The sequence below is a fragment of the Lates calcarifer genome, linkage group LG7_1, assembly GCF_001640805.2.
Source record: "Lates calcarifer isolate ASB-BC8 linkage group LG7_1, TLL_Latcal_v3, whole genome shotgun sequence".
NCBI classification, from domain to species: Eukaryota; Metazoa; Chordata; class Actinopteri; family Centropomidae; genus Lates; species Lates calcarifer.
In genome coordinates this window covers 18,960,799-18,975,023 of record NC_066839.1, presented here as the reverse complement: position 1 = coordinate 18,975,023, position 14,225 = coordinate 18,960,799, and the positions used below count along the sequence as shown (strand labels likewise).

The following is a 14,225-nucleotide window of genomic DNA, read 5'->3' as shown; positions in this document are numbered from 1 at the left end:
TTTTTCCTTTTAACACAAAAACTTCTTTTTTGCCATAAAAGAAGCAGTGCACTGTTTTCACAACCACATCAAAAAGGTCTATAGGTGAAAGAACTTTTTCACACCTTTTGACAGGGTGCAATATACATATGAAGAGCTCAAAATTTCACACGGGAATTGGTACTTTTTCATGTACTGTGACTTTTTATGTTCAAAATGGGTTAAAGTGAAAGGAACCTCAGAGACTTTGAACATTAAGAAAGAAAGTACAAGCTCTTTGTCGTTTGTACAGGAGTGTAATGTATGTTGCCAAATGCTGCAACGGCAGAATCCAAGACAGTAAGACATTTGCATTCATAAGTAGAGAATGGAAAGTGGTGGAGATGTTAGATGGAAAATGAAAGAAATGCCAACTACAAAGAGATCAAACTGTATCTCATGTACAAGTTAACATGTGTATCTTTAAAATCAGTGACAGTCATAGCGGAAATGCACTGCACATCTTGCCAACACACACCAACACAATCTGCCTGTATATAAACACAGAGAGAACGTAGACATAACAAGACAGCAGAGCAGTGCTTCACAGTTAACGTTGGAGCTCTAAAAGCGAGACGACACAATCATGCTGCTGGTGAGTTGGACCTGTTTGCTTATCTCTTATTGATGATTGTACGATGAACAGAGAATGGTTTATCAGAGTGGGTTTATATGAAATAATGTGAGCTGTTTGATAAGATGGGATCACACTGGTATGGAAAGTTAGTGTAGCTTTTGACTTTTGATTCCAAATTTCATACTGTATGACTAAAAACTGAGACTTTCCTGTCATTCAGAATGTGTGTCAAGTGTTAAAAAAATTAAGATCACCCAAGCATTAATTAATTAATTAATTAATTTGGAATGTAGCTGAGCAAGAACTGACAACAGACACAAAAATGAGATAAGGGTATTTGATGCATCTTTTGTAGACCTTTCTCCATCCTTGTCTGGATTTGTCTTTGGCTGCTGTTTTTCATCGTTTTCATTCTATTTAGTTGTCAAGAGCTCTGTTGATGCTGGGCCTGGCCATGTTGTTGCACGCCACCAGAAAAGAACAGGCTGTCTCAATGAAGTCTGGGAGAGGAACTGGGCTGAAGGGCAAGAAAGTGAGACTGGTCCTGGATCCCTCGGTGCAACCTCAGATCACCAGCACGTCTCCCTCGTCCATTGCCAACATGTCTCTGTCACCCTGGACGTACAGGTGAGGCATCGCTGAAATCCTGAGGGCTGGTAAAGTCATTTTTCATCTCTTTACATAGTTGGTGCAAAAAAACCACCTCTTTTTTTCCCCACTTTCCGTGCCTCTCCAGAGACACCTATGTGGCATCTCGGTTGCCCAGTAGGATCTCCCACGCTCAGTGCCTGACCTCTAGCTGTCGGAGCCTGCAGGGAGAAGGTGAGGATGCTGCGCTGGAGGCTAAACCCATCTACTACCAGGTCCTGGTCCTCCACAGGTGAGTCACTGCAGTCTAAAGAAGCAGCTGATGTCTATTGTTGTTTGTTCGTCCCTGGTTTTGATTGTAGTGCTGCAGTCATTCTTGTGCTCATGCTTAAATAGGTTGGCCTTAAACAGTGAAATGCAATTTGGAGAGCATTTTTCTTAATCTGATACATTTCCTGTTGAAAAATCTGCTAGGGTGGGACATAATCAGAGCAGGCAGAAGTGTAAACCAATGGTATATCAGTTTTGATATACACATGCAGTACAGGAATCTGATGTTATTATCCAGTGTCAAACACTGAGGTCAGGCTCTGCACAGCCTCAAGACTTCAAACCGCAATTTCCCGTAACACTAAGCATGACATAAGACACGTACACTTGAAAATATTTATTTCAGAGGCAGTGGTGGCAGTTTTCTCTCAGATTAACCCCTCTTTACTGAATAAAAAGTGAAAACAGTGTTGCATTCATTGCTACTAAACTGAATGGAAATATGCTGAATTGCATGAGATTGAATGACTCCAGGCAATTTCATCAATGTTTCATCCCTGTCTGCGGTCACATCCAGTACAATCAAATTCAACACAATATAATACTGTAGTATTTATTTATCTGATAATGACACCATCCGTTTATTTAGCTGTGATTTTTCTCCACATCTCACTGCAGAGTCCCAAAGCAACAGCAAAATAACAAAAGGGGGAGAAAAGCAAGGAACAAGTTTGTCTTCAGACTGGGGACAGAGGTGATCACAGTCGGCTGTACCTGTGTGAGGCCCAGTGTCATACCACAGCAGTAACACACAGGAGACTCCTGATGTTAGCAATTCTCCTGTAAATGTTGTCACTGATTCAAATGACTGTGTAATGTGAAAGAGCATTTTTTTCCCCTGGCTATTTATAGTGATTTATTAGCATTAGCATGTTCTCTGACTTGCGATGTTAGCTGTTAGCTTGCCAGCTGCAGTAGCTACCAACAAGCTGTGTGAGTTGTCTCTGTGTCACAAAGCCTCTAGCACCACGTTTTTCATGAAGACATGCAAATCAATATCACTGTGCCACTTGCACAATTTAACTGGGCTTCTCTGATAGCCATAAGAACCTGATACACTGATAGTACTGGTACTGCAAAGAGCTGCATTTCTTTCTGCCTCCTAGTGGTGAAAAAGTGAGTCTTGAAAATGATATATTTGTATATCGTATGATTATATAAAACTTTGTGGGTGTGTATGTTTTTAATAGTTTGTCTGATTTTATTTCTCTAATGTTTCAGAGCTTTTTTGTAAGTCACATTTTATAATAACTGTATTATTATTTTATTCTAAACCAAAATGCTTTATTAAAATTTTTTATCCCAACTTTGATGTCCAACTTCACTGTGAAAAATGAGTTAGCCAAATTAAATGTAATAATTACTGTTTCCCTGTATCTCCAGTGGGAATGATGCTTATGTGTGTGAGTATATGAGTGGATGCAGAAAATCACACTGTCAATTTACAAATTGAGAAATAATGAGAATAAGAGCAAAGCGTGAGTTCAGTCAAGCTATTTTTACTGACCATGCCAAACAGATACAATCAATCCAGCCTCGAAGATATACAGCGACACACAGTTACAGCAAGTACAAACCCCATGTTACGACTCCCCTGTTGCAGTGCAAACATTTTAGATATTTCAATCAAGTCAGTATGACTCAACAACTCGAGCTAATTTAATCTTTCTGTTTACTCTTTTATGTTTAAATTCCCTTGAAAATCATTAACTGACGATCAGAGCACAGTGACATATGTCAAAGCAAACGGAGACTACTGGTTAGCCAGAAAAGCCCCAGACCCATACTTCCACATCAAATTTGTCCAAATCCTCAACTACTGTCACTCACTACTTTGCCTTCCTGTGATGTTATTGTTGTTTTGACTGTACATATTCACTGTCCTTCTTGTATGCATATGTGCTTTCGAGTTGTGCTTAATGAAATAAGAGTGCAATCAGTGCTCTAAATCTAAGAGACTCAAATGCATGTCACTGATCTATGACTACACTACAGCTAAAGTTTCACAAAGAGCCTGAAAATGGCAGAATACAGCAGAGCTTCTTCACTTTTCAAGCTTTTTTTCTTATTATTGTATTCACCTAGAGCATTGTAGAAGGAAACAGAAGCCTGAATCTTCATTTTATATTCACTGAGTTTAGCTCACACAGACGTCCCTAGACAGGCTGAACCATTCCAAAAATGGTGCAGCGCAGAATTAGCATGAGAGCAGTGGACCTAGGGAAATCAGTTTTTATTTTTAATCCAGAAACAACAGACGCTTGTGTGTTATGTCCTGTTTGTATATATTGACCAGTAAGTACTCTGTAAATCACTAAAGAAGCCACTTGGTTTTGACTTGTATCAGTTGTGACTGACTAGGGTTCTTAAACTACATCTGTGTGTCCAGTTCTACTCAGAATCATCCTACTGTTTTTCATCTTTTACTGGGTAACAATTTAGATTACAGCTCCCTTCTTCATGGTTACAGTCTAATTGTTAAGAAACTGCATAACTGGCAACTGTAAGAAAAACACAGCTCAGTTAATACATTAAAATATCACACAGGCAATTATAACTTCCTTCTTTCTGAAAGGACTTCAGGAATGAGAGAGCTGTAATTTAAATTTTTACCTCCTCCTGCTTTGGCGCAGCTTTCATTCCTCACCAAACAACCCCAGCAGCCCCTCTATTAAATACATGAAATGTTTGTTTTGATGCCACCCCACCACCACCCGCCCACTTTCCTCTAGAAAAAAGCTAAAGATTTCTTTTCGAATTTCAACATCGAAGAGTTTGCTAAAATTTGTACAGCTTGTTCAGAATTGTTACAGCATACATCAAATATGAAAACTTGCCTTTTCCCTCTGTTCGAGTTGTTTTTGAGTTCTTTTTTTCTTTCCTGCACTGTTTTGATTTCCTTTCTTTTTTTACGACTCTGAAAACTCCCAGTCCCTCTCTCTCTTTCTCTCTCTCTTTCTTGGCTCCCTTGCTCGGCCTCCCTTGCTCCACTCATCTACCGGCAGGCTTCCTCCTTCATCTCCTTGTTCTTCCTCACTTCTTCTGCGTGTTTGTCCTGCCAGACAAACACAGAGACACAGCAACATCAGTCATTAGTATTTGTGAATATGTTAGCATTAATAAGCGAGAAGCAGAACAGAGAACAGGGGAATGACTGAGTGGGGAGAAATAAAAACTCTTTCCACCTCATATAATATTCATATTATGATCAAGCTTGTGAACAATGTTAAAATAGAACTACAGGCCTAGTTTATAACACAGAAGGCTTGAATGCATATCGGTTTAAAACTGTGAAACCTAATCAAAGAAAAATATTGAAATTTAAGTAAATAGCTCAACATTTTGGGGAAAATACATGTTTTCTTTTTGAGAGTTGGATGAAGGTCAACACTGCTTTCATGTCTACTTGTTAAAGGGCCTACTCGTAAGTTTTGCTAAGAGCAGATGGTGGTGATGGTTGCTTGCCAAGAGCTTCAACCATTGTTGCCTAATAGATGTAATACAAGAGGTTAGAATACGCCCTGTGAGTAGCAGTAGTTCTTCAGGGCGGTCTGGACGCTACAATGAGTCATTATCGGTAAGTGACGAGACAGGCAGACCAGGACAGGGCTACCTGCTTAGCATGCTAACTTCAGTAGAACCACTAGCAAGCTAATTAGTTAGCATGTTTACTTCTTGCTGGCCATGAACTGTTATAGAATTGTCTACAAACCACTGGGTTTGACAGTGTTGTTTATATGAGTTTTTTGTTGTTGTTGTTGTTGAAAAAAGAGCATGGAAAATTATATTTGTTGTTTTTTTGTCACAGTGGAATTCAGCTGTGCGCTCTCCATTATCTGATGTTTCTTAACTGAGCTGGTGGAAATCTTTTGCCCAGTTTTCAGTGATGATGCAACTGTAATGTCATTTAATGTTGTTTTCAACATCTGCTTAACTAGATGTGAATGCTGACATGAATATATATAAAGGTAATGGATGGAGTCAGCATTTTTAACAGTTTCCACTTCCAGTCTCTTTGCTAAGCTAAGCTAAGCTCAGGTAAGCTAAGCTAAGCTACACTAAGATAAGATACCCACCAACTCTACCTTCATGCTCAACACCTCAACATGAGAGTGGTACTGAGTTTCTTATCTAATTCTTCTCTATCTAATAGTGTATTGCCAAAATGTCAAACTAATCCTTTTAGTAGTCCCCCAACTACACTGCCACTGCATTACAGAGCAGGATTGGACCCAGCAGGAAAAACATTACTCTAACACTACCCTAAAAAGGAGCCACACAAACAAGTTCAGTCCCTAGAGAGCAGGAATGAGGACTTGTATGTACTAGATGTAGTTGGAAAGAACATAAGCAACAGTGATACTTGAATTCTGTCCTCTGAGCCCAGTGTTGGTGGAAACTTTATTTGTCTGTCCCTGCTATGATGATGAATTTAATCCTCATGTTCTAGTCTAGACAGAGTATTTTGCTCTTTTGAGAGACTATTTTCAAGACCTGACCTTTTAGACAACTGAACTTTTTCTATGTTAAAATCCATTGTCATTTGTCTAGGCACATTTCCAATTATTGTTTTTTGTGCATTAGACTGGTGTGAGAAGAGAACACTGTAGAAATCTTTTGTCAGTAAGCCCTTGTTTGAATGATTAGGGATAATCATGTCAGGACAGTACCTTCTCCTGCAGCCTCTCCAGCATGGCAGCCAGCAGGGCCTCCCTGTTCTCCTTGTTGGCCTCCATCTTCTGCTCCAGCTTCTCCTTTGCATTCTTGATGAAGTTGTTGTTCTCCTCAAAGGCCTTCTGGATTACTTCGCGCTCGTGCTCCCTCTTCTCTGCCAGGTGTTTCAGGAGCTCAGCCTCCTGGCACTGGAGGGAGACAGAGAGCATTAAGGGTTGGCTCAATGAGTGAATTTCAAAGTTATGGTTGTTGTGTGTTTGAGTGCATGGGTCTGGGACCTGGAGACAAAACTTTATCCATTACTACTAGGATACAGTCAGGGCACAGCAGATACAGTGTGTCTGTTGAGTTATGTTTTTGTTTATTTCTCTTTGGGTGTGTGCCAATTGTAAGATTTGTGGTAGCTGTGACTACCGCCTCAGGAAATAATAAGTTATTTACATCTCTACTATGTGTGTGTTTTTGTGTAATACAGGAAAGTCTGTATAAATGTATGTTCCTGTGGTTGCATCTGATGGTGTCCTGTGACCACCAACTCTGGCTCAGCTATATCCCCCACCTTCCCCTCTCTCCACCATCCTCTTTGCTTGATGAATATGAGCCATTGTGTGTGTGTCCTTGCATGATTGCCCTTGTACTTTCATGTCCCTCTTTTCATCTCTCCACCCTCCCTCTGCTCATGTTTCCTCCCTTTCGTTTCTATCCACTCCAACACTCCCTCCCTCTTTCCTTTTATCCATTTCCACCCTTTTTTCTCCTTAATCAATCACACTGCCCACAAAGAGTGTTGTCAGATGTTTGACAATGCCTGAATGAGCCACAAACAGCTAGGGTTACAGTTTTGGGTCAGGGCATGTCCAGCTGGGTTTTCTTGTGGGGATGCATAAACTCAGATTTAGAAAAGCCAAACCCCTGCCTTCCGCTTCTCCTCTCACCTTTCGCCTCTCCTCGGCAGCCTCCAGTTTCTTCTGGATTTCCTCCAGGGATGGGTCGCGGCGCTGCGGCATGAAGGTGTTGAGCTCAGGCACACCATCGAAGGACGGGGGCTTGAGGATCACCTCGAAGGCTTGGCCCGATGCCCGCTTATTCAGCTCAATCACCTCCACGTCCTTAATGACGCACCAGCCCAGGTCCACTGCATCTGTGGTGTTGGATTGTGGCCATGTTTAGATTTGGTTACTAGGATTTTTTTTTATTGTATCATGTGGTTTGTGGTTTACATTCCTCCTGCTGTTTCAGTTTGTCATATTCCTGCCTTTCCCATTTTTTATAATAATAATTTATTATAATTTACCTTCTGCCTTGTATGTAGGTTTCTCTGCAGTCTGTGGGTTCAGGCAGGCGCAGAACAGAGACACCAGGGGGAGCTCTTTGACCTTCTCTTTGTAGGCTGAGGACACACACACACACACACACACACACACACACACTTGTGCTATTATCATTGACATTGTGTTGACACAAACTGAATGATGAACAAGCATTCAAAGACTGATGATGAAACTCTCCTCTACTGTGACGGTGACTATTCTCAGTACAACAGTCATACTAATGACACAATACATGATTCAGATAATACATTTACCCTATTGCTATTATCACAACCATTAGCAGTATATACAGTACAGAATCGAAGAGCTGGGAGGTGTGCGAGTTTCTGCTGTGGCTGCATTTACCTGCCAGGGTCATCTTCTCACTGCGTATGTAACTCTCCAGGGATGCTGAAGATCCTTCTCACTCTGTCAGAGAAAGACATGCAGAGACGGAGACAGAGAGAGACACAGGGGAAGGATTGAATGAAGCAGCTCCAAAGGTCACATAATGAATTTGAGAAGCAGTGGCTGAGGAGAGAATTAACAAGACAGAAAACTGCAGCGCACTCATGCAAGCTCCTCCCCATTAAGGTTGAATTCATCCAATGAGAGAGCAGCACGGAATCAAAACGATAAATGTGGGCTAAAATAAAGGGTAATTTTTCTCAAGGATGACGCGCCAGTTTGGATACTTCAAAATGCTGCAGAAATCAAACTAAGCAAGCAATGAAAAATGGAGAAGGATTTCTTGAACATACAATATCATAAAACATTTTGACCCAAGATCCTCATTAGTCATCATTATCTTGTTCCCATAAGAACAAAATGGGCCCATCCCTCCTTTAATAGGAGATTTCAACAAACTAGGTTAACACATAAGTGCTCTAAAGCTCCTTCAGTAGAAAACTGTATTCTTGTCTACCTTAAACACTGCTACAGTGACTCACTATTTCAAAGGTATTATGAGATGGGATGGGCTGGGGTTAGCTGGTTAGCATGCTAACTTCAGGAGAAGAAAAGTGATAGAAATCAAAGCAAAACTAGAGTTAAGAATGGCGTTGTTTTCACCAGCAGAGACAGCTCTTGTGTGTAAAAGAAATTTAGTTTGATGCTGACTGGTGAGTAAACACCTATTGCTAATGTTGGCCATGTAGCAATAGCAGAAACTTACATATAGCACCTTTAAATCAAGTATAAGTTTCTGTGTCACTCCATATACAAATATACATACAAGTTCCATAGCAGCGTATCAAACTAGCTGTAATGTCATGAAATCCTGCTTAAACACCTTAACCTCAGATTTAAGACGAGAAACTTTCGCTCTTCAACAAATGAATGAAAACATCCCTCTAGTGTCAAATTCTGCACATATGTCATTCTGCACAGTGAAGCTCAGATATCCACGTGAAGTAACAATAAGCAAAACGCAGTCTTGCCCAGCCCTCTGTGTTGCATTGAATCACAGTTGGCAACACAAGTGGGTGGAGCAGCTGTAAATCTTTGAGGAGATGCAAGAGAGGAAGAGAGGGTATAAATAACAAAGCGAGGCATCAGCACTAGCCTGTTCCACCACCTGCTGAAAATGTTGCTCAAACCTTTGAACAGTGCTGCGATATGTACTGATTAGAGCAAAGATGCCTCTCTGATACATTAATTGTGAGCAATAAATTATACCCACTGAGAACTGACTGCTTGACAGAGAGAAAACAGAATACAACAAATAATTCTATTAAATTTTCAATTCCATTGAACACTGAACTGATCTGATCTGTACTGAAGCACAGAAGCAGCAGAGTAGCAAACTATCTCACCAGACCTTTCCACCAACTGCTCTCTGTCTCTTTATCCGTCTGTCCCCTGTCTGTCAGAAGGTCTCGTCAACACGGAATTGATGGACATCTGAAGGATGCTATAAATGTGTCACTCTCATGTTATGTAGACTTTAAGCGGACAAGCTATCAAGCATTGTTATAGATAAACTGATTTCCCTAACTCTTCATCTTCTATTTCAGTTCAAAAAATATGTAAAAGATAAATAAATACAATTCAGAAAGTGCTAATCATGTCACAAATACTCAGAGGTCTTCAGTACTTAAATAGCTAATTCTATTATGTGAGAATCCAGGAGTGCCCTGCACACTTGTTAACCTTTTCACAACCCAGTGCACACTCTAATTAAGTTTGCTTTAATTCTGGGATCCAGTATCATAAGCACTCTCATCATGTGGTTACCCACCAGAACCAGGCTCACAGTGTTGAAGAAAACAGCAGAGGAAGACTTGAAACTTCATAAAACAGATTTCCACCACAGGGTGGGACATGTCAGTGGTTCCTACTGTGGGCCTAATTTCATCAAACATCTGTGATGGGATGTATCTGCCAGAATGTCCAAATGTCCCACCTGCTCTCAGTCACCTCCCCTTCATCTTCTGAAGATGAAACAGCACATGAGGCAGTTACAGTCCAGCCAGTGAGACTAAAGGCAAAGAGACCGAAGAGCTGAGGGTGGCTGCAGTGAAGGACTGAGAGAGCATCACCAGGGAAGATACAAAGGATCTGCTGATGTCTATGGGTCAAGACTTCCTGAAGTCTGCAATTTTCCATAAAATATTAAACATGATTTTGTTTGACTTCATATGTCCAGTTACTTTTGAACCTCCTCATTCTTCCACCGTTCTTTCTATACTAATGTAAGCATCCTCGAATTTGACATTTCATGGTCTGTACTATATACCAGAAGATACAGTAGTATGCTAATTGCACTCCCTAAATATCAAATGCAGAATTATATTGTCTGTTGTGCTGTTGTCTGTGCAAAAGACAGAACTTAGAAACAATCAATGTAATTTTGGTTAAATTAAAGAAAAATAAATTGTTAAGAAAAAATCTGCTCAAAGAAAAACATTTAAATTCAATCAAAATGCATTATAAGTATATATATATAATATATATATATATATATATATTTTTTTTTTTTTTTTTTGGATTAAAAGAGTAGCTCCACATTTTGGGATGTATTTATTTGCTTCCCGAGAAATCACCTCTTGGCTCCAGTAGCTACACTATCTGAAAACTTTCTGAAAGTTATCTATCTATCTATCTCTCTATCTATCTCTAAGTCTGCATTTTAGTTAGCATGTGAAATGCCTGAAGAGTAGTGAGCTCCAGAGAGTGAGAGAAATGTACTAATGAGGCAGCCGATGTCACAGAGAAGGAGAAATGTCTCATTAAAATGTAGAGCACATGCTCACCTGACCACCCTGTCGTGGTTCCCAGAGGGACAGACACACACAGACAGACAGAGAGACGTACAGTGTGCACATACATAGACACATGCAGATCAGGCTGTACTACTTTGCTACACTGCTGGAATGCACACACACACACACACACACACACACACACACACACACACACACACAGCTGCCTCTCATCTTATGAAACCACCCAGGTTGCAGATCAATGCACTGCTTCCTGCAGGAGTAGGAGTGCTCCATTCCTTGTTTGTCAATAAAAAGAGAGAGAGAGAGAGAGAGAGAGAGAGAGAGAGAGAGAGAGAGAGAGAGAGCAGCTTGTAAAGGTCTCTGTGCTCACAGGGAGCATTTGGGTCATGTTGATGGGAAATTTTGCTGACAGTTATATCATCTGTGGATATTATACTATTTTGTGATATGTATGAATTTTTGGTCCCAGGAGATCACTGTCCTTCACATGTCTACTGAAGGTAACACTTCTCCTGTAAGGTCTAAAAATGGAGTTAATACATAATAAGATATAATGGTTTTCAGAAAAGGAAAGAATTTTGTGAAGAAATTTTGAATATTAAAATCATAAGTACAGTGAGCAAATTATTCACCTTACTGTGCAACATTTTACATAATATGCTTATTTTATTTCTTACTGAGAGTTAGATGAGAAGATTGATAACACTCTTAAGTCTGTATGCTAAATATGTAGTGGCTGGTTAGCTTAAAGGTATAATATGTAACTTCTCTGTATTAAAATGTTTAAAAGCTATTATATTAGTTATATATTTTGTTTAGTTGTGTACTTATATTAGCCCAAATTTTCAATCTTAGAGAAATCCACAGTTTTAATGAAGGTAATGGTTCATTTCATTTGGTCGCCTGTCAGCGGTGTTATATCCCCTTTGTGCAATTGACAGTACTGTGGTTGCCAGAGGTGGTCAAAATTGACTTTTTATCCAGTTTTCAGCAAAAATTTTTATGATACTTTTTTGGTCTTAAATATTAAACATTTTAATCAGATAAAGGATTTTGGTTATCATACATCTGTATGAGTAAACGTTAGTGGCAGCTCAGCTCCGCTAAACAGCATCAGAGAAACACAGGTTTTCAATGGAAAACTGTTTTACTCTGTTTTCACCTGTTTTAATCACCTGGTGTGTTTGTTCTGCAGAGGAGGAGACCTCTGAGGATAATTAAAAACCTCCTGAACAATTCAAACTGAAGGAATTCTAACTGGGAGAAGCTGACTGCAGTGATGGCAATGGTGGAGAAGACAATAACGCCCATGATCCCACACAACTTCATGAGATCACCCCATCTTTTCCTATTTTTGATTGGGAGACCCCTGATTTACACCCAGTAAATGACATATTGTGTTTAACATAAAGATTGGGAATGGGGAAATAGCGAGCCTGTTCAAAATCCACCTACCAGCATTCCTAAAGCTCATTAGTCCATTAATACATTCATACATTATATCTTATAAAAAGCCATTTTATAGTCAATTTCTGACTGGGGCAAGTTGACAAGTGATCAGCTCAGACTTCAATTACTGGTAAAAAAAAAATTCCTATTTACCATACAGTGACGCCATTTTACTTAAGTGTCCGAAACAAACCAAACACAAAATTCAGGGTTGGGGTTAGGTTACAAACTGACCTTGGAAAAATAAAAAAGGCAATTTACATGCAAATGATACTGCTGGCATTTGCTGTAATTGCCATTTGTGCTGCTCATCTGAAATGATACAATGGCAGCACCAATTCTGTGTACACATATCCACTACATAGTGCATCAAAAAGCCGACTGGGTAACTGGGCTGTAGCCGACTGATGAGACTTTTTTCCTTTAAGACATCATTTCTGGAAATCTGTCCAATTTTATACTCTTAAAATGATCTGCATGACCAGCAAAAGTCTCACAGAACCCCAAATAAAACTTGTATATTGTTCCATACTTACAGCAGTTTTCGCTTTAAGCAGCCATTTTGCTCAAGCAGATATCACATTTTCTAAAAGTGGCATGTTTTTTTTTTATTTTGTCCACATACAGAGCACTGATACCTACAATGTCCTAGATGAACCTCAAGAAGTAAAACGTTTGTTCCTTATTAAGTTAATGGGTGCAATATTGAATGTATCACTTAAGAGCATTTTCTTTATTCTTGAATGAAAAATAAATAGAATATTGTGAATATCAACATGACTCATCATCATTCTGGAAACACCATCTACTAATGTTTATATGCTTCTGATTTTTAATACTACTCTGAGAGTAATAAGTGGTGATAATGTACTAAAGTTTGCATACATCCTCTGCTTCTGCCTTTCTTTTTTTTATACATAATACAAGGACTTAAACACACTTATACACACATAGTAATGAATCTGTAATGTTGTACAGTTAAGCACGACACTGACATTACAGACAAGACACTTGTCTGCTGGTTCAAAACCAACCAAAACTTTATAAACTATTAATCACATTTTTCCTCAGTTTATACCATGTCTTACTCTTACTCCCTTTTTTCCTCTGTCATCTGCACACACACATACACACACACATACACATCTTTTTGCCACATATACACATACACACTCCCTCATTTTCCTCTCCCACTCTCTTTCTGTCCCTCCCTCACAAAAGATCAAGCGTAGTTGTTCAAGTTGTGCAGAGACGAAACTGCATCTGCACATATGGAGGATCAATAATAAATGACACACGTTACACATCGCACCGTTTGTGGGTACACCGAGTTCTCTCCCTTTTCCTCCTTCCTCCTGTCAGCAGGAACCACCGCATCATCACTATCCTCACCCTCGCCCCACTACACCTTACTGACACACACACATATGTAGGCAACATTCAGTTATGCACTAAGGCCTAACCTTGAAAACCCTCAGTGACTCAGGGGGAATGCAGATGTGTGCAGCTGTGTGTTTTGTGAATGTGAGCTCAGACTTACCCCCCTCTGTCCCTGTCTTCTCTGCTGCTGATGGTGGACCGGTGGCTACGGTTACCTCCGTCTGGCTGCACGGATACAGGCGCCGGGCAACAGCATCAGCAACAGCATCAACGCTGCCTCCATGACATCACCTTGGAGACGTCTTATTGGTCTGAGACGCTGCCAGCATCCAAGCCTCACGGCCAATGGGAGGGGAGAGGGAGGATGGGGGGAGGGTCATCAGCTCTTTGTGTTGTACTGCAGGGTGGGTGGTGGAATCACTGTTTCATTATATGGTGCAGGAGGGTGTGATTGTGTGTGTGTGTGTGTGTGTGTGTGTGTGTGTGAGTGTGTGTATGTATATAATGCGTGGGAGAGAGTGAAGTAGTGTAAGGAATTGGTGAAGACTGGTAGTCTGTGTGTGTGTGTGTGCGTGTGTGTGTGCGTGCATCTCAGCAGGGGGCCCAGCTAGGAAGCACGCAGAGCACTAAATAATTTAGATCCAAATTGTAAATACAAGAAGCAAGAACCTT

General features: G+C 40.2%; 2 protein-coding genes across 2 annotated transcripts; one reads left to right on the top strand and one right to left on the bottom strand.

Moving 5' to 3' along the window:
* Window positions 1–453: 453 nt before the first annotated feature.
* On the top strand, window positions 454–2,819 carry il17a/f3 (interleukin 17a/f3). The gene is made up of 4 exons (XM_018694770.2): window positions 454–613; window positions 1,017–1,222; window positions 1,332–1,475; window positions 2,132–2,819. The coding sequence occupies exons 1-4, from the start codon at window positions 605–607 to the stop codon at window positions 2,259–2,261; spliced, it is 489 nt and encodes a 162-aa protein (XP_018550286.1). The 5' UTR covers window positions 454–604; the 3' UTR covers window positions 2,262–2,819.
* A 173-nt stretch (window positions 2,820–2,992) lies between these two features.
* Window positions 2,993–13,819, bottom strand: stmn4 (stathmin-like 4). Its single transcript, XM_018694769.2, has 6 exons — window positions 13,714–13,819; window positions 7,864–7,926; window positions 7,482–7,577; window positions 7,123–7,328; window positions 6,184–6,375; window positions 2,993–4,568 (listed from the first exon to the last, which is right to left on the bottom strand). Exons 2-6 carry the CDS (start codon window positions 7,874–7,876, stop codon window positions 4,509–4,511), a joined length of 567 nt encoding a protein of 188 aa, XP_018550285.1. The 5' UTR covers window positions 7,877–7,926; window positions 13,714–13,819; the 3' UTR covers window positions 2,993–4,508.
* Between the last annotated feature and the right edge of the window lie 406 nt (window positions 13,820–14,225).